Source organism: Corvus hawaiiensis, chromosome 3, assembly GCF_020740725.1.
Source record: "Corvus hawaiiensis isolate bCorHaw1 chromosome 3, bCorHaw1.pri.cur, whole genome shotgun sequence".
Lineage (NCBI taxonomy): Eukaryota > Metazoa > Chordata > Aves > Passeriformes > Corvidae > Corvus > Corvus hawaiiensis.
Genome location: NC_063215.1, coordinates 95,925,357 through 95,944,560, shown reverse-complemented (window position 1 = coordinate 95,944,560; position 19,204 = coordinate 95,925,357). Strand labels below are relative to the sequence as shown.

Genomic DNA, 19,204 nt, shown 5'->3' with positions numbered 1-19,204 from the left:
CTATCACCAGTCCTAAGTGAGCACCTGTAGTGGTTTGGTCCAAAATACTCATTACTGTTTATCTGCTGTGAGATAAGAATTAGGAGAAATGCAAAACAGGCACCAAACTTGAAAGAATATAAAGTTTATTAACAGACCTAAAAGAAGAAAAAAAATTATACCACCTTCAGAACTCTCCTCCTCCCCCCACCTTCTTCCCTTCTCCCACTGACAATGTGAAAAGACAACCCTTAAGATGTTCAGTCTGTTTACCACTTCCATAATAACTTTGTTCAGTCCATTTAGAAAGAGAAGTCTCTTCTTGCTCATGCTATGAAAACAGTATCACAACGAGACAGCCGCCCACTTCCAAATATTGTTCAGTCCATTTAGGAAGAGGAGTCTCTCTGCCTGCGTGTGAGTCCTTTCCCCCGACTTGCAGCTTTTCCCGCAACTGCTTTCGAGGGTCCACTCTTGAAGTTTTCTGGGGTACAATTTTAAGGTTGAGCCGTTCAGAAACAAAAACAGAGGCCCTTCTCCTTCCCTGGGAGCAAAGGGTCTTCATCATCTTCATCGTTAGGACTATCTCTGGGAGCATCTCTAGGGACTGAGGTTTTCTCCTTTCCCATTTGGAGCAAAAGTCCTCATCTGGTTCATTTCTAGGGACTGAGGTTTTCTCCTTTCCCGTTTGGAGCAAAAGTCCTCATCTGGTCCATCTCTCTCTGTCCAAACTTCTCATGAAATTACAGCTGCGTCAGCATCTGCCTATCTCAGCACAGGTGCTTTTGCTTACGAGTTGAACACTCCACCCCCCATATCTTCATGAAATTACAACAGGATACTCTGATATATCATAGCTTCACAACAGAATTTCAGCTTTAAGCATCTCCTCTCTCTCTTCCCTCAGGTTTTTAGCTCTTCACAGCAATAAAAAGAGTTAATCTCACCTCGGCCTTGCAGCTTTGCAGCTTGAATGTTGAATGTTTCTCATCGCAGTGGAGAGGGGGGAGAGCCGAGCCGCTCCGGCTGCCCACGGCAAGGCAGTGGGGGGGTTCCACGGCTGGAACAGGTCCATGGCTCCAGGATGGCCGTGGCCCAGCCTGGCCTGGCCCAAGCAGGGCCTGGCCGGGCCCACTGGGCCCTGCTCGGGCCCTGCAGCCACCTGTCCCAGCGCCGGAAACGAGAGAGAGCTTGGAGGGGGAGTTTGTCTATTCTTAAGTGTGGATCACAGAGGTGATCACAACTTTAAGTGGCTTAGAGAATTGTCCATATTCAAACTGGCCAGCTGATAGGTTCTATCAGTTCCCAGAGGAAACTGTAAGCACCCCTTAGCAAGGACGTCCCTTCCGGGACTATGCTTGCTAACCTATGACAGCACCTTAAAAAGCTGGGTTTCTTGTGCAGAGCAACAACTTTATTTCCAGTGCCTGCTGCCCACCCCCAGCACTGACTGCAGGGACTGGGGCACAGCCAAACCAGCAGCTCTGGGAAAAGGGTGCTGCTTCTGACCCTTGTAATGTGTCAGGGATGCCAAGGCAGGGTGGGAATGACACTGCATTTTCCTTTTCTGGAACTCCAGGTCACCTACTCCATGACTTAGCTCTGGCGCCACAGGTCTAAGGAGAGGACAAAGCTGGTTTGTTTTGCCATGGGCCCCCTGCCAGACTCGCCCTGCCCATGGCTGCTGCAATGTCAGCTCTCCCTGGCCCAGGGGGAAGCAACTCCGTGCTTCTTCGCCAGCCTCAACCACACTGCTGCAGCACCACAAGCAGCTCCAGGCCTGCTGCTGCAGGGAACTGGGACACGGGCTGTCCTAGAGCCCCCACAGCCCACGAGGGGCTGCCCACCCTCAACAGTGCCTGCCCACAGGGGAGTTGCAGGATGTGTGTCTACAGGCTTCTGCAGCAGCAAAAGGGATTCAAACGCTCAGGAACCATCCTACCACGAGGCTAAAGCTGAACCACAGCAATGCCACCCCCCTGCAGAGACAGGGATTTTGAGGAGACTGCTTAATATCCTCCCTTTTTGCAAATCCGGTGTTTTCATCCAATGTTAAGAATTCCACAGGGAAAAATAATTAGGTCAAAACTCTGCAAACACTTGGATGCTGCCTGACTTCTTACCTGGAGCGTATCCGTACATAATGGCATTCCCGAGCAATACCGGGAGCCTTCCCAACACACAGGCAGCAGGAAGCACATGCAAGGCTGCCTCATCACGTGTTCAGCATCTCCAGTGATACGATTAATAATCATTAAGTGAATCACACCAATAGTCTGACGACTACTACACACCTGTTCGCTAGCACCATCTGGAGGCAAATCCTGTCCTTTGCCCAGTTTAGTGGAAACGGTGCCTGTAGATCCAGGAAAAGGAAGGGCTCTAACTCCTCTGGATCACTCTCAGCAAACATCAGGTGTTTGCTGCTCTAAATACACGTTGTAATAGAGACAAACCATGCAAGTTTGGTTGTTTGCTCCATGCCAAAAACTGTTTAGGAACACATATTTAAACTGAGTAAGCTATCTCTAGTCAAAAGGCAGAACAGAGCTCTGACAAGCAAAAAAACCCCCTGACAACGTGGCTTTAAGAAACTGAGGAAGACAACATGGAGGAAAACAAAACTTTAAGATGGGGCATCACTTACATTGCAAGCTTTTTCCCCTTGCCCTCCCTGAGGTGGTCATGGACTAAGTTAACACCTGTGTATTTTCCTCACTGACTTTGTAAAACTGCCCATAAAGAGAGAAAACCTCCACTTCCTTAATGGCCCTCAGAACAGCTGGGCGTCATGTAAAACCCTCCTCATTCAATTGCTGGTTTATAATCAAGTTTGGATCAGCATTTCACAAGCCCACATCCACACAGGTGCTGTAAGGGAGCACAAGATTCAGTTTTCAGGACAGTGACTAACACTCCAAGATAGGACAAAACTGAGCTTGTCTCCCTTTCACATCCTGTATCTCCTCATACTGAGCAGTCAGAAGAGCGAGTCCTTGAACTTAAGACCAAACCCAGTTTTTTTCCTTTGAACGCAATTCAAAAAATAAAATATTTTAAAATTTCAAGAAAATCCTTCTCAAAATAGCCAAGGTCTTAGCAACTGTCACTTTATAAAAGGGAAAAGGAGAGGAGTAGAAGGGCTGTTAATTCTTTCCTTCCAACTGTATTGTATTTGTATTTCCAACTGTATCTACACCACTCGGAGTCCAGTCAGCACAACACAGAATGTCCATCCAGCTGGGTTCTTCCAATGGCTCAGAAAGGGATGTGCACTCTGCAAGCTGTAACAGGAGCTTTCTTGTCATGACTGGGTCCACAGCTTGTGGCTTTCAGTCAGCAGAAATAAGGAATGAAGTGGACATCAAGCAATGCACAGTAGCCATCTCCCAGACTAGGAGCAGCTGGCAAGCAGTCTGAGAAACGAAACTGACAATTTTATGGTCCTCTTCTTTACAAAGTTTTTGTTCAGAGACATGATGCAAATGAACAATGTGTCTTTATCACATTCAAGAGATGGTGCACACCAAAGGCCTTTGAGAAATTCTCTATTTTCATCCTATCCAGCTATATAACACTGCTTGCTTCCAAAAGCAAAACTCCACTTTAACACAAGATGCATGTTGCTTTTATTAATTACACCACAAGTAATACTTTTCGCAACATCATATATTTCAGTTTCTGAATCTATATCCGAAGAAAGTGCTGAAGTTTGGGGAATACTTTTAGTGCATTCTGTGTAGTCACTTCTATAACTTCTCCAACTGGAATTCCTTTAATTTTGGCAATGTATTCAGCAGCAATGTAAATATTTTTGGGTTCATTTCTCACCTAAAAAACAAACAAACCAGCCAGTTACAGATCGTAGAGATCATAAGTGTTTCAGATTCAGTACTTCCTGACACAACTTCAGTCACATTGTGGCATGTGTGGCAGAAAAATGACACGTATCCATTCCTCTTGGATTATGTTTCCTCTGTAGCCTCTTTCCTCTCTTGTATCCATGCTTACACTACTTCACTCTCCTGTGCCAGCAGCTGACCTCCACAAGGTGTGGGTTTGGATACAAATGCACAGAAGTCCCTCCCTCCCATCATTTACCTGTTTTTCAGGCCCCAGAGCAGGAGAGTCAGTTTCCAAGCACATGTTTTCCAGAGGCAGCTGTTTCACGAGCTTCTGCTTCTTGAAGAAAATAAGACAGCCATTAAATACTTTATGCACTTAAACCTGTGGGAAAAAAACATGAAGGGAGGATATCTCCTGCATTTAAAGGCAACGTCAAAACACTTTGGTGCCACTGTCTACATTGTATCAACAATTTCGGAATGGAAGCAAAACCATCAGGAGCTGCTCAAGAAGCCCCTTCAAATTAGGGTTCTCCTGTTTTCTAAATATCTGAAGTACTATTATCTCAACACTGAATTCATTGTTACTTATTAAATCCTACAGTTATATTGCACAAAACACCCCATGTTTAGTTGCCAACGCAATTCTAATTTGCTGGGTTTTGTGCATATAATATTTGTGTATCTTTTCCTTATCTCTGCTTTTACTTCTCAAGCCCAGTGTGCTTTCCTGAATTCCTAATCTCATCCCCATTTATATCCATCCCTCATACATCCTCCACTTGAATCGAGCCTTTTTCTCTCTTACATTTCTTGAGCTTATCACAGAAACCAGTCCTATCAGAGAAACTACTCCCTTCTCTACATGTCATGTCCCTACTGTAAAACAATACAGTGACAGAAGCTTCCAAAGAAGAGTTCACCGGAAACCACAATCAAATGAGAAAACCCCCCCCTTGTTTCTCAGGAATAGCTGAACTGGTTTAGCCAGAATTCCCCCTCCGAAGTCCAGCTGAGGCAAAAGCCCCAGGCAGAAATTCAGCCAAAGTAAAAATGTGCAATGCACAGAGAAGGAGCAGAGCCCAGCCAAAACCAGGACAAAATGTTACCTGCTCACTCCTTATAATGGAAGGAGGAATGGAGAAGTAGTACCCAGCTTTCACCCCTTCCATGGCTACAGACGGCTTCCCATCAAAGGCATGGAGCAACACCTTGGTAGCACCTTGGAGAAACGAAGCAAAGTAAATCATTAGCAAGGAACAGTAGGGCTGTGTCAGCTTCCAATGAGACCTTGGTCCCGCACAGAATGAGCACAGAATCTCTGCACTATTGCTCCCGAATTTAACACACACAAACTGATGAGAGGACATGGCACAACTGGAGAAATCCCGTTGGCAAAAGCCATAGCAGAGGAAATGCATTAAAAGCATACCTTGTTCCTTCAAGAGATTAATGGTTGGTCTTCCAGCTGAGCGGGAATGAACATTTCTGCACAGCAAGGAGAGGCCCCGGCATTAGGAAATTTAGCCAAATACTTTTTTTTGCAAACACAAACTAACAGTATCTTGGGATGAAAATAATTAATCTGTATTACACCTTTTATCAAGAAAAAACCCCCTGAGATATATATATGAAAAATTTCAGCTACAGTGAAGATATAGGAATAACACAGCAAGAACAGGGCACATACAATGACTGTACAGAACTGCAAACATAAGGAAAATTCTATAATTAAATCACAAACTGGAGACTGACAGGACACTAATGCCAGTTTAATCCACCTAAGAAAAGTTCTGTGGGCACTTAGTAACCATAAACCCTGGGAAGTATTTCCACATGTTACTGAGATCTGGCAAATTCTCCTTCTAGTATAAACAAAACCTACAAAGGCAAATCCAGTCTTCTTGCCAGCTCAATCTGCTTGATCAAAACCTGTCTTTGTTCTTCCTTCTGTTCATCGGTGCTGGCAAATCTGGGAGTGAAATCTAGTCCAACCTACAGTGCAAGAAGAGAAGGGAAAAAGTTTTACAGACCTAACACTTAACAAAACCATAATTAGACATATAAAGGCATAAGTTCCTTCAAAACTGCAAAGCATTTCAAAATATATATACCAATTAAAATGAGCTCAGCTGCAGCTTAACTCAAAAAAAATCCATTCTCAATCATAAGCTTTTAAACTATGAAAGCATTTGTGGGCAGACAGCTACTAGCAAGGGTATTTAACATTTTAGTCTGTAACTGGTTTTCTGTGGGGTTATATTCTATTGAATACTATGTCAGATTAAGTCTCAAATATGGATCTTCAGTATAAGTAAAATTTCTGACCTGAACCCATAGCTTTAGTCCAATCTCTAGCAAAAATCTCCCATTAATTCTACACTTTTTTGATCTAAACCTGTTCAGGCAAAATTTAAAGTTTGTCAAAGCAATCTCATTCACAGTTACACAAAGAGAAGTCCTTCATATACAGTACAACGTGACAAATTTAGCTACAAAGCTCTGCCAAAACCTGCTTTTACTGCAGCCAGTGCAGAACCAGACATAAGTCCCTGTGGTACCAACACACAAATAGAGGCAGACTCCATCCTAAAGCCTCAATTCATTTATAAACAAATGTAAGACAGGAGACAACAGATGGATACAGATAGATGAAGGATTAAAAAAAAAAACTGTACAAGTCAGTGTGGTGTACTGAAATCACAGCTTAGCCTAACTTTGTCAGAGAAGAAGGCAAGAAGGACCTGCCTTTGGGTATAACATGAGATAGCATAAGTATGTAATCTTCCTATGACTCTACCAGCATAAATTCCATCTATTTTCTAATAATGATAACAAAGGAAAAGAGGGAATCAGGCAAATCTGTAAGGGAAAGCACATTAAGAGAACTACCAATCAGACTCAGTGCTTATTCAGGCTGACAGCAATTCTTATCACATACAGAAAAACAAGCATTGACTCAGTTTTTGTAATTCCAGTGACAGCTGCTGCTGGAGAGATTTAAACAAGGTATGGAGTCCTACTCACTTCTCCGATCCCCACCAATTTGTCTTTGTAAAGTTCTATAAGAGGCAGTGCAGCATCCAGATCCTGCAAGAATGAAAGATGAAACTCTTACTGCCCTTACAAGAGGAAAGGGTTATGAACCCAGCGTTATGATTAAATTGGAGTTTCCTTCACTGTTCTGAAATTCTGTGCTTTAGAACTTGCCATTACTGTGAACTGTGCAGTCAGATTTTAGAAACCTGAAGGAGTTACCTTCTTTATTTAATAACTCTTTCATTATATATATATCTATATCTATCTCATTACATTTATATGTATATATATCCCCTATTCTAAATACTGCTACTTATAAGCTAACTTTTCACAGTAGCAGCAGAAAACAAGGCCCATAAATAGCTTGGTAACATTAAATAGCTGCAGACGGCTCCCTGAGATTTTCAGGATAAGGCCACAAACAGTTGCCTTCCAGTTCCCATGTTAACAAAGGGACATCTGCATATGCTCTTTGCTGTAAGCAAAGCACACTTGGGATTTTTAAAACCGATTCACTGCAGTAATACAGCCAGATGACTCCAGTGAACAATTCTGCTTTAAGGATTAACATGGACAAATGGATGTGCTGAGAGAGCCTGGGATTTGGTCCACTGGGTCTCCTGCATGACAGAGCACAGAGAAGCCACTGGGCAGACCTGAAGGTAAATCAGGCAGACAGGAGTGATGTCTGTATAACTTAGGTCAAAGTAACAAAGTGCTTATATAGCTTGGCTTATAAGATATCTATGTAAACTTAATATCAATATAACCCAAATCATGACCTTTTATCAATATAACCTGAAGCATAGCCATCTATACTTATATAGCCTGAATCACAGCTTTTACTTATGTAGCCTGAATTGTAACTTCTATACCTATAACCTGATGCTTATATAACCTGAATCACAAATTTTGATACCCATATAATCTAATATGAATACTTTTTATACAATGTAATGGCTAGTATATAGTTAACTAGTTGCTTATATGCAGAATAGAGAAAAAGAGAAAGAAGAAAAAAACCAAAACTTACCAGGTGTACAGTTTCAGAAATAGATAAGTGTAGTACTAATGAGAAATTGGGAAGCCAAAGCCAATTAGCCACCAAACAAAGAATTTAGGCCGGTTAAGACCAGATGGACTGAAGAGCATCCTAACTGCGCATGCCCCAAAGACAAAGTTGAAAAGTTCAAGTGCAAAGAAGACTTTAGAAGCCTTCATCAAAGACCCCCAAACGGGGGAAGTGCATATGCAGTGCAAAGAATTATCTAATAACCATGAGATCATGCTATGTAAATTAGTTCCACTGCATACGTGATGATGCTGTAAAGACATAGCAACATTAAGCAAAATTTAGTGTGTAAGTATGCCACAGCACTTGACAAGGGTGGGTGAGTTAGGAGGAAAAATCCCCTCACCACCAGCGCTGCAATAAACAAATACCTACTCTATAGCCATCGGTCTATGGGGATTTATTTCCAGCCTATCTTTCGGGAATCAGGAGCATCCTACTGTCTGTCCTGAAAAGTCCCAGCAGTATTTTAGAGGCCGTGCTTTACCTTCAAAGTAACACTGCGCTGCTCCTCTGGAGAAACCTCTTGAACGGGGTGAACTCCCAGGCATGGCAAGACAAACCCTGGGAATCTAGGCACAGAATAGATAGTGAGAGTGTGAAAGACCACAAGAGAACCCAAGTTTAACACCAAGAGCCCACAGAGAGCCCAGGTTTAAAGACAAGAAGGGCCGGCCTGACTGAGGAAGGCAGCGCATCCCTCGCCAATCCCCAAGGCGCCACCAAGGCGCGGACCCCGCGCCAGGACACGGGTGGGCGCCGGGATCCCCGCCGGCCTCGCACCTCTCCGCCAGCTCCACGACGCTCCGGAACTCGCCCGCCTGCTCCGACACCACCACCAGCGCCGACACGGCCGCCTGCGGCACACAGAGAGCCCCGGCCCGCTGAGACCGGCGGGGCCGCGGGGGCGCAGCGAGAGGCTCCCCTCAGGCCAGCCCCGCCTCACCTGCTCCGCCGCCCGCACCACGGCCGCCACGTCCTGCAAGAGACACGCACCGCCTCAGCACCGGGGCCGCGACCAGGACCTCCCTCCCTCCCTCCCGCCCGCCGCGCCTCACCGGCTGGAAGCAGGGCGCGGCCAGGTGGCAGTGGCAGTCCACCGGCCCCGCCATGCCGCGCCGGGCGGGAAGGCACCGGGCGGCCGCGGGTTCCGCTTCCGGGCCGGCATTTTCCCCGCGTCCCAGGCGGGAAATGGCGGCGGCGCCACCGCCGGGGCCGGGGCCGGAGCCGGAGCCGGAGCAGGAGCAGGAGCAGGAGGGCGCGGCGCGGCGGGACCCGCGGGTGCGCTGCTGCTCGCGGCGCGGGCTGGGCGCGGTGCTGGAGCTGTGCGCGCCCTTCGTGCGGGCCATGGCGCACGGACAGCCCGGCGGGGCCGCCGCCGAGGCAGACGCGCTCTGGGTAAGCGGGGAGCGGGAACGTCCTGGGCCGGCACAGGGCCCGGTGGGCCCCGCTGGCAGCGCCTGGCACCCGGGTCAGGGGGCGGCTGGCCCCGGGGTGGCCCCCGGGCAGGGCGGTGAGGCGGGAGGGGCCCTTCTCGCCGGAGGGATGGGTGGATTCTTGGATGAATGGATTGTCAGCCTGTCCCGTGTCCTGCAGAACTTCGAGACAGCGGTGCGGGAGAACGTTACCATTAACGGGCAGCCCTGGGAGGAGGCCGCCGATGACTCCCGGCTGCAGAGCGGTAGGCGGCGGTTTCCATTCGTTTCCTGCTGGGTGGGTTTGTTTTGGTTTGGTTTGTTTTTGCCCAGAGGTAAAACGGGGCCGATTGAAAGGGGAGGTTCTGACTGGATGTGAGAAGTGAAAACTCATTGTTAGGATAAGAGCGTTGGAAAAGACTGCCCAGAGAGCTTGTCTCCAGCACTGGAGGCTTCCAAAAACAAACTGGACGAAGTGTTCCGAGCAACCTGTTTTGAAATGGGCGTTGACCCTGCTGTGAGCAGGAGGCTCTGGAGGGCCCTTCCAGCGTGAGTGTTGGGGGCAGTGACCAAGATCTCTTCTATCGAAAGATCCTAGGAGACTGTGTGTTGCTGCTATTTAATATACGAAGCGTTGAAAATTATTGCTGTATAAATATATGTAATAGAAGCAATGTATTTATAATTACTGCCTTTGGAATAATAGTAGTGGAGATTCTTGGTCATCTGGTGTCCAGAGAAAGTTTCAGTGCAGTTCATTCGCTCACGTGCATTGGCATTAGGTGCTCTTTGCCTGCAGCTTGATGCTTTTTACAGTTACACAGAGCTGAAAGTACAGGTACATAGAGCTAACCGTGGAGCTGTTGAACTGAAAACACTGAACTGCTTTTTGGTCAGGAAGCTCTGAGCAAATGTGGGCTCTGAGCAGTATGATCTAGTTAAAGGTGTACCTGCTCATTGCAGGGGGCTTGGATGAGATCACCTTTAAAGGCCCCTTTCAACCCAGACTATTATCTGATTCTGTGAAGTTTCTGCAGTTGTAGTTCTAGAAGTTGTAGTTCTACAGCTACTTTGACTACAAGGTCAAAAATGCACTGCTCATGATGCAAAATGCAAAACTGAGACACTGTCATCTGCCCACAGCTGGCATAAAGCAGGTATAAGGACTGTATTGTGCTTTTTAATTTAATACAGATTTACTTGTGCCTATCTCTGATCCAGTTTGAGTCACTAAGAGATCTGGCATTTTGTGCCTTCCGTGTTTATGTTGACCAGTGGCTTAAGTCTTTCCTGTCTATACTTAAATGATGTCATGGTGATCTTAAACAACCAAACCAAACCCACAAACTTTTAAAGCCTTGGCTGTGCCTTTCTGAGTTTTGCAATTACTTGATTCTGCATGGAGTGACCCAGAGAGGGTGCTCAAAATCCATTCTTTATTGCTAGATTGGAAACATTGCATGGCTTGCAAGTTGTACTCAACACACTAGTGGGAACAGTGAATTTAAGTGTTAAACTGCTTATTTGTGCTCTGTGTGAGGTAAAATCAGTTAGGCTTCCAATTACTCTTTGTACAGTTGGAGTTTGTTTAATGCTTGTAAATCACACAGATAAACCATTTTTCTTGCTACATCTTGTATTGCTTTGCCTCTGTTGAAAAATACATTACCTCAAAAGACAGCCATTGCTTCGTAAGACTTTCTTCACAGATTCAGAGTTCATAGGGAAATACGTATTTTTTTTCCCCCAGAGGGTGGTTCTCTGCCTCCGTCCCCACCAGATCATTTACTTCAAAATAACTGGCCAACATCAAGTTATGCTCCGGTTTCTATACAGCCTTAGCAAGGAGATTCAAGACATACATTTATCTTTATGTTGATAATCATGCATGACATTTTATTTGAAATCTAAAGCTGCTTTTTCCTGATAAGTTTGTCTCAAAAAAAAAAAAAGGTCTGAGAATTCCACAGTAACTTTGTGTGTTTGTCACTTTCAGGTTCCAACATTAAAATTCTGGAGGATCAATTTGATGAATTAATAGTAGAGACAGCAACTAGGCGTAAACAGTGGCCTAAAAAGATCCTAGTGCATGCTATCCAAACCATGAAAGCAGAGCAAGAGATGTTGGTGAGTAACCTAAGACTTTCAGAAAACCTTTGCACGTTGCAGCTGCTGACCATGTATAACTTGAAGAAATTAATCATACAGTGCTGACCTTTAAGCTCCTTCCCATGGTTGCTTTTGATTCTTTATAGTAAAATTAAATAGCTTTTTTTCGTTAACTGGTTGTGCAGTAAGCTAAGGGTTGCTACAAAGCATTGTGTCTATGCCTGAATTGGGTCTGTGGCACAAAGAAACTTGAGCAGATTGCTTCAACCTGGTGACTCATGATTTACAAACTAGTAGGCATCTATTTATCTTGTCACATCTGAGTTCCTGAAGTCCTTGCCCAAGGGCTGGTTGAGGTACTAAATGCTACACTACATACAGATAGATAGTATCGTGTAGTGTATGACTTAAAAGAAATGTCAGTGGCTTCCTATGCAGTTTTTTGGAGCTAGTAATTGTGTCAAGTAATGTCTTTCAGTAAAGCATGAAAAAAAAGGCAGTGTGGATTAGTGAATCAGTGCAGTAAATTCTGTGGGATTTTTGACACAGAGTGTAAAGTAATTACTGGCATTAAACAACCCAGTCATGTCCTTGGTTGCCAGAGATCTTCCCTGAAGTTATGTTAGGCCTCCCTTTTGCTTATCTCGTGATTAATTAGGATTCCCTTGGCAAAAAACAAGAGGCTGAGGCAGAGTCAAACACTGGCATAACTTGCCCAGTGAAACTGTGGAGTCTTCATCCTTGGAGAGATTCATGGAAATACTCAGAAGTTTACTGGATGAGGCTCTGAGCAACCTGCCCTAGCTGGCCCAACTTTCAGGAGGGTGTTCAAAGGTCCTTTCCAACTTCAGCTGTTCTATACTGAAGAAGACAGGGTTTTTTAGACAGTTGTGTAAAAGCCTGCATTGCATTTCTGAGGACTAAAATTGACAAATGTTAACTCTCTAGGTTAGCCAGGCAGGGATGATTTACAGTAAGGAAAACTACTTGGGTACACATTTGTCTTACATCTGAGGTCTTCTCTAACATATGTTGCCTTTTTGCCTCTCTGTTTTGTCAGTGTATCAAGTACATAAACCAAACAAACAGAATCAACTAAAATAAAATACACTATTGCATAACACCAAGGTTTAACAAGACCTTTTAATCTTTCTGCTACCCAAGTCCCACTTGGATTAGTTATTTAGAATACCTCTCATGCTACCTTTTTTCTCTTGCTGATTCTTCAAAGTTTACACCACCACAACTAGATGATTATTTTAATTAAAATTGTCTGCAAAAGTTTAGTTTATCCCTGTAAGAATATGTAGAAATATATGAAAGAAATATAGAAAGCTTATTTTATCTCTGTAAATGGTCTCTTTTTTTCGTCTCTCAGCTACTTCTGCAAAGGTACCAGTGGTTTCTCTGCTTTTGGTTGAAGATTTCTTGTGTTCTTTCACAGCCATAGCTAATCCTGTAATGCATTCTGAGGCATAAAGAGCAGCCATGAAGATGTGATTTATCTGGAGAGCACCACTCATTTATTGTGGTGATCTCGCTGTAATTGCCAAAGCAAGAGATAGATCATCCTGTGGGTTTTCAGTCAATATGTTCTGTAGAGCTTGAGGCTAATGCAAGCAATGTTTGTTCTTCTGCTTGGAGCTGTTACTGCAAACTTGCTAAGAAGTTCTGTGAACTGTGAAAAAATTCTCTGACAAAACTGCAGCGAGGAATGATTAGCTTTCCCCTACTTGCTTTTGCTTGAGGAAGGCTGGGGGACAGCTCCTGAAGTGGAGAACACTAACCTGCAGTTGATATAACTTGTGTTCCCATGGCCTTGCCTTGTTTCCTTCTTCCCTGTTAGTTGCTTCTAATTCTACCTTCAATATAGCTGAGTATGGGTTGTGTCCATTTACTATTAGTTTACTTCATGTCTCAGTTAACTGATGTCAGGTCACAAGATTCACAGTTTGTGAAGCAGTGTTCTTACTTCTGCATAAGTAATTGCAGGGCTAGAGTGTAGTTGTTTAAGTACTTTTCTTTTGCTTAGCTTTTTGTCTTAAACTCCCTTTGTTGGAGTTCGTGGCTCTGTGAAAGCATGCTGGTTCTGTGAATGGCTCCTGAGGAGCTAGAGCAGCTCTTTTTCCTCAGTCGTGCAGCAGGTGGCAATGCTTCTTCCAAAATGCCTGGATGTCAGTTCTCATGCTTTAATAATTAGATTTCTGCAAACTAAAGCAGATTCTGGAGATGTGTTTACAGAGAATGTAACTGTGTTAACCAGAATACTGTTTTCAGTAACTAAGTATCTATAAACTGTATCTCTAATACATTCTTGATCTAAATAATTTTACCACCATCTCCATTGTTCTGGCTGCAATATGTATATTAGATATCTATTAAACCAAGAGGGTATTCCATAATTTTTCTTTCTTTCTTTTTTTTTTCTTTTGAATATGCAGAAGCTCTACCAGCCTGTGGTAAAACCAGCAGAGATAAGACCTCAGCCTTGTCAAGGTAAAGATTTTGTGGGGAGGGCAGCTGTACTGAGGAAACACTGCCTCGCTTACTGGCTAGCTGAAAATGTTTAAGAAATTTTCTTTCTTTAAGCTTGTTTAAAATTACTGGCTCTTTAAATAATAAACTAGAAAGCTAGAAGTTTGTCATAAGGGAATGTGTTGCTGCCTGAGTTTTGCTGTGTCCATTTCTCTTGTTCTGAGTGCTGCCTGCAGTTAGGCACTGTACTTAAAGGCAGAAGCTGGCCACTCTGTGTGTGTATTGGAGAGAAACTGTCGTACAGCTACCCCCAGGAGGCTTCCTTAGTTCTTTCCTTCATCGCTGGTGGAGGCCAGCTGGGGAACTGGATGGATCACTGACATTCTGCTTTGTCTGTTCTTGTGTTCCTTTTACATGAGTACTAGAAATGCTTCAACCTCCCTTCCTTAGCAATCACTTCCTTCAGGGAATTGAAAGCTGTTGAGTAGGACTCAGTGATGGCAGTGTTGACTCTCCTAGCCTGCCAAGTAGGACACAGATTTTGTCCTGCCCATGCCACTTGTAAGGGTTGATGAAGGAACAGAGCTGTAAACAACATTGTAGGTTTACTGCATGCTTTCGAAAGATGCCTTTGGAAAGACTCCTTGGAACAAGGTGGTGGATTTTGCTGTAGGTGATTGAGGCTGGCCTTAAGAAATGGGAAGTTTTGTGTTGCCTGTTGTTAAGTATTGAAAAATGACAGACTTTAGCATGCAGTTCTAATTTGAAAAGTGAGAACCCTCACTATGAATTACTGCACAGGATGTAAAGCTGGTGTAACAAGCAGTGGTGCTCAGAGTTTGAGGAGCTGAGCTGAATCTTCCAGTTCTCACCCTGCAGATCTGACTTCATTCTAAGCATCATTTCCTCTTTGTAAATGGGAGGCATTGCTTCCAGCAGTGCCAGCCTGTGTGCAGCAAGGCAGCTAGTAGGAGCAGTACAGAGTGACACTTCATAGCTGGGTTCCTTTTGGTTTCTAGTGTCCAAATCCAGGCTTTTCTGATGTCAGTGAGCTGCTCGCAAGTTAGTAGCAGCTTGCACTATAGTATGGTGGTTTTGGGTTTGGTAACAGCAAAGCTGTAGCAAAAATACCATGGAGTTTGTGCAGAATTTTAGTATTATGTAGTCTTTGGGAAGTTTATGTATCCCAGTTTAGCAAGTACAGTGGCTAGAAACCAAAAATGTTTAGATTACTCAATACCTTTCATTTCCTTGTTTCATTTCCCTATGTTTTGGAAAGCCTTGAACACTGAAGAATATAATGCCATCTATGTGAAGCTGAATTCCTGCAGGCAAATTTCATTTAACTGTGTGTCAGTCTTTCTGTATAATAATCTAAATAATTATTTCTACTTAACTTCTTCCTTGCTATTTCCTAAGGTCACCAATCTTCTCATCCCAATACTCTACTGTAGAAATGCTTCATTATGAGCATACCCTTCTTTTAAAGAATGCCCGTCCGTAGGGCTCTGTGATGTGTTTAAAGAGGCTGCTGCTGGACTGTTTATTCTTCAAACTGAATGATGGTGCATTTTAGGGTCCATGTTCATATAGGGATCATGTGTTCCTAAACCAGGTCTGACCAGCGCACTGGACACATGGACAATTTAACAAACACCATCTTTTGGTGGCTACTACATTTCAGCAGGGAATCACTGTAGCCCTGTGCTAGAATGCAGTAACTGACTTTGGTTACCTACAGCAGCACTAATCAGATTGGCTTAAAACAGAATGCTGTATTTAACCCTGACAGGATTTAGGGATGTGTGCACTGCAGGCTCTGGTAAAACCCTACAGAAAACTAATATTAGTGGAGGTGACGCTCCTTACTTCCCAGAACCATGCTAGTCTGCCCATTTTCAGTTTTGTGGATGGAGAACATGCAAACCAGTTTCATAATAGCCTAGAGTTTAACTCTTGAATACGGAATACAGAATTAAAGTATTGATGATCTTGCCATATTGCTGCTACTGTCGAATGTATGCTGTATTCCCCCTGGTGTTCTGCACCTGCTGCCTGCTTCAGTGTTCCTGAAAGCTGGGGTTTTTTCTTTCCTTATTAGCACAGCAGAATTAATGCAGTTCATGTTACTTATGCTTGGCTCTTTTTGGTGTTAATGCTTGGTGAGTTAAGCCAGAAGAAAAAAATAGTAGCCTTTACTGTAAAAGCCAACTTGTTGGAGACATAGGATGATTTATTTGCCCTCCTTAAAATGGGTTTTCTTCATCTCATGTTCTCTACAGTGGTGTGTGTTCTCTGTGGTTTTTATCAAATGTAATATGAGCTTAAAAGTTTTGAAAACAAATATTTTTGTGTAATCATTTCTTTACAACTGTTCTTTTATGTCAAATACTGGCTTTGTGTTTTCTAGGTAAGAACTTTGGGGCTTTCTATAGTTGAGACTGCTACCCTCTACTGCAATTTGAGTGATAAAGAATAATGCTAGTAAGATAAACCATGCCAGCTGTCATCATCAGTGTTACAGTGAAAGGGATGTGTGCTGCAGGTTTGGGTTTTATACAGGGACTTCACTGGTTTTCTCTCTGATTTCTGATAGTGAGTAGTGGGGGAGTTATGTTTCAGAAGTTGATTTGGGCTCTGTGTTTGTCTGTAGATGCTTACATCACAGATCTGAAGCAGGCAACCGAAGTGGCATCCAAACAGATCAGCAAAGCAATACAGGTGAGACCTCTATGTGCTCCAAGAGAATATGTTTTTATCTTCTTGATCTGGTAATATGTCACAAAACAAGAGTTCTAACTCATCTTCCTTATAGTTTGGTAGAAAAAAAGCCTCCGTGTATACTTTTGAAGCAGGTAAAGCATTGTGTTTGTAAAGCATTCCCCCTCACATGGTAGTAAGGAAGATTACCCTGTGGCTGTAGGAAATACTCTTACTGAGATTTTGGAACCTGCAGCATCTGAAAAATAGAACATCTTTTGAAGACCTATATGACTTCATCTGGAGTATGACATTTATTACTTCAGTATCTGCTTAGGCTTCAGCTGTGGTGTTCCTGTGATACTTCCTCAGCTTAGAGATGTCATGAGGGAACACTTCAACTTGGCATACTCTTTGCATGGCTTCTGAGTGCAGACACCTCACTATTGAGGTGGCAGCTCTGCATTCCCAACCCTCACCCACGGAAGCTTTTGTGCCTGTCAGAATCTAATTAGCATATTGCATGCCTTGTAACCATTGCTTTTCCCATGTAACTTGAGATACTTGGGTTTGTTTTTGCAGTCTATTCCAGCACTCATAGAAAAAGCAGAAGGTTTTTCCCTTGCATTAACTTGGCAACCAACCTTGGAACTCTGCAAGCTGCGGCAAGAAGTCTTTTCTGATTGCAAGGCGAAGGAGGAAAACAATGTCCAAAATTTAGTACCACCAGGAGAAGTCACACCAACAGAAACTGTTTCCAGTAAAAATCCTTATGTTTTGCTAAAAAGAAGAAAAGCTGCAGATTCCCCAGAGAGAAGGCGCTACCCACTGCGGCGGAGGAGGATCACTCTCAGCACATGAATTTCTCCTTTTGTGTTTTCACATTGGAATCTCAGTTGTACTTTTGTCCTATGTGTTCCATCTTTTTTCTTAAAACTCATCTCCCCTCAGTGCTACGCATGGGAGCTTCCTTAATTATTCTTTGATCCTTTAAAATATTTCTATTTTTACTGTCACACTGATGGTATATGAAAGCCTACACATACCAGTAGCATCCAATATCCAGCAAGTGTATTTGCCATTTAACTCATTTCCTGCTCTTAAATTGCAGTTTTTAGCTTGAGTCCTTGTGCTTCTCAGAGTTGGTGTGCATGCTTTACGTATGTGGGCAGTCTTTTGGGAAACCACTAACTGCTCATTTACATTCAGCATGTCTCTAAAGAGGCTGGAGGATGTCTAGTTCTCCTAATGCACCTCACCTTCCTTAATTACTGAGGCAGGTGGCTTTTATTTTAATGAATTAATTGACACTGCAGCATATTGAAATCACCAGATTTGATGCAATGTTGGAGTTTTAAGGAAGTCCGTGTGCAGATGTGACATTGGTCCCTGCTCTTCTACCTTTCCTGAATGTAGGTCATCTAGGCTTATTTATAGCCATGTTTGTTGAAACTTGGATTTTTAGTAATTGTATGTATTTACTTGCAGTGTGCTCTTCTGAATAGGAATTGAACCATGAACACCTTAGAGTCCGATATTTCGTTTCATGTAATCCAATTATGCAGCCTGGGGTTTTCCTGGACAATATTTCTACACATGACAGGATCTTGACTTGGGTTGTGTTTGCATTTGTGTTGACTAAACTTTAAAGATCAGTACAGGCTACCAGTAAATGGTACTCACTTGAGCTAGCTTACTTTTGTTTTCTTTACTCACTAGTACCTAGAGGATTGCACAATAGTACTATACTGAGCATTGTGCCTTAACCATTGATAACTTTTGGTAGCTTATGCTTGCATGTGCCTGCAGTAAATACTCATGTCTAGTCTGTAACGTAGTTCTTAACACAGTAAATGGAGGGAGATTTTAGAAGCCTTATTAATGACATGTTTGGTGCTAAGAAGACAGGTCCAACCTAATGTCTGAGAGACTGAAAATTCTCAAGAAAACAGATTTTAGCATCATTTATTTTGTAAAAGTGAGCATCTGTACTGAGACTTTGTATATGTAATCATATGTAAATATTTTTCCTGTCCTTGTATATATAAATGTGTGTTTTTATATGAAGTAAATTAAATCAATTAAGGAAGATCAAAGCTTCGGATAATAGTGTCAGTCCTAATCCTGGAATAGATGGTGGCTGAGCATTAAGCGTACTTCAGAAGACATCTGTGTTAAATTCTGGTTTGAGTAACTGAAGTAGTTCCATTTACTGCCTTTGAACTCACAACTGTTATTAATCTCAGGGCTACAAAGCTTCTCGTGTAAGAGAGGACAGGATGTGAGAGGGACTGGAGCTGCAGAGCTGTGGAACGTGTGGCTGAGACGGCTTCTCACACAGCCACTTGCTATTTTGAGTGCCCATGCTTGGTGCGAGTTAAAAATCCCCGCTACAGGTTTCTTCACAGAGATCCTGGGTGTTTCTAGGCTAAGGGGAGCCCTGCAAGATTTGGCATGGCAACTATTACATCATTTGGCCATTTCCTCTGTTAATAGGAAGATTCTCTGCTCTTCTCTGCAAATGATAGGCAAGTACAGAAAACAGCTAGGAATAGTTGGGTCTCTTTGAA

General features: G+C 43.4%; 2 protein-coding genes across 5 annotated transcripts; one reads left to right on the top strand and one right to left on the bottom strand.

Moving 5' to 3' along the window:
- Positions 1–3,584: 3,584 nt before the first annotated feature.
- Positions 3,585–9,118, bottom strand: TATDN3 (TatD DNase domain containing 3). Of its 4 annotated transcripts, none has more exons than XM_048297911.1 (10): positions 8,994–9,074; positions 8,882–8,914; positions 8,719–8,792; positions 8,423–8,507; positions 6,852–6,914; positions 5,710–5,819; positions 5,257–5,312; positions 4,934–5,046; positions 4,081–4,158; positions 3,585–3,810 (listed from the first exon to the last, which is right to left on the bottom strand). In XM_048297911.1, exons 1-10 carry the CDS (start codon positions 9,045–9,047, stop codon positions 3,667–3,669), a joined length of 810 nt encoding a protein of 269 aa, XP_048153868.1. In that variant the 5' UTR covers positions 9,048–9,074; the 3' UTR covers positions 3,585–3,666. The 4 variants fall into 4 exon arrangements, with proteins under 4 accessions (XP_048153868.1, XP_048153867.1, XP_048153870.1 ...); XM_048297910.1 differs by having other exon boundaries at positions 4,081–4,161; positions 8,994–9,073; XM_048297913.1 differs by lacking the exon at positions 8,719–8,792 and having other exon boundaries at positions 4,081–4,161; positions 8,994–9,118.
- NSL1 (NSL1 component of MIS12 kinetochore complex) lies at positions 9,112–18,730 on the top strand. Its single transcript, XM_048297909.1, has 6 exons — positions 9,112–9,333; positions 9,532–9,616; positions 11,347–11,477; positions 13,901–13,955; positions 16,588–16,655; positions 17,217–18,730. Exons 1-6 carry the CDS (start codon positions 9,127–9,129, stop codon positions 17,493–17,495), a joined length of 825 nt encoding a protein of 274 aa, XP_048153866.1. The 5' UTR covers positions 9,112–9,126; the 3' UTR covers positions 17,496–18,730.
- The last annotated feature ends 474 nt before the right edge of the window (positions 18,731–19,204 follow it).

Excerpts from the sequence above, each read along its gene's own strand:
- TATDN3 (XM_048297910.1), bottom strand. The coding sequence starts at position 9,047 with ATGGCGGGGCCGGTGGACTGCCACTGCCACCTGGCCGCGCCCTGCTTC. Across the intron at positions 8,793-8,881 it reads TGGTGCGGGCGGCGGAGCAG|GCGGCCGTGTCGGCGCTGGT; the intron begins GTGAGGCGGGGC and ends TGTGTGCCGCAG. Across the intron at positions 8,508-8,718 it reads GTCGTGGAGCTGGCGGAGAG|ATTCCCAGGGTTTGTCTTGC; the intron begins GTGCGAGGCCGG and ends TTCTGTGCCTAG.
- NSL1 (XM_048297909.1), top strand. The coding sequence starts at position 9,127 with ATGGCGGCGGCGCCACCGCCGGGGCCGGGGCCGGAGCCGGAGCCGGAG. Across the intron at positions 11,478-13,900 it reads AAGCAGAGCAAGAGATGTTG|AAGCTCTACCAGCCTGTGGT; the intron begins GTGAGTAACCTA and ends TTGAATATGCAG. Across the intron at positions 13,956-16,587 it reads AAGACCTCAGCCTTGTCAAG|ATGCTTACATCACAGATCTG; the intron begins GTAAAGATTTTG and ends GTTTGTCTGTAG.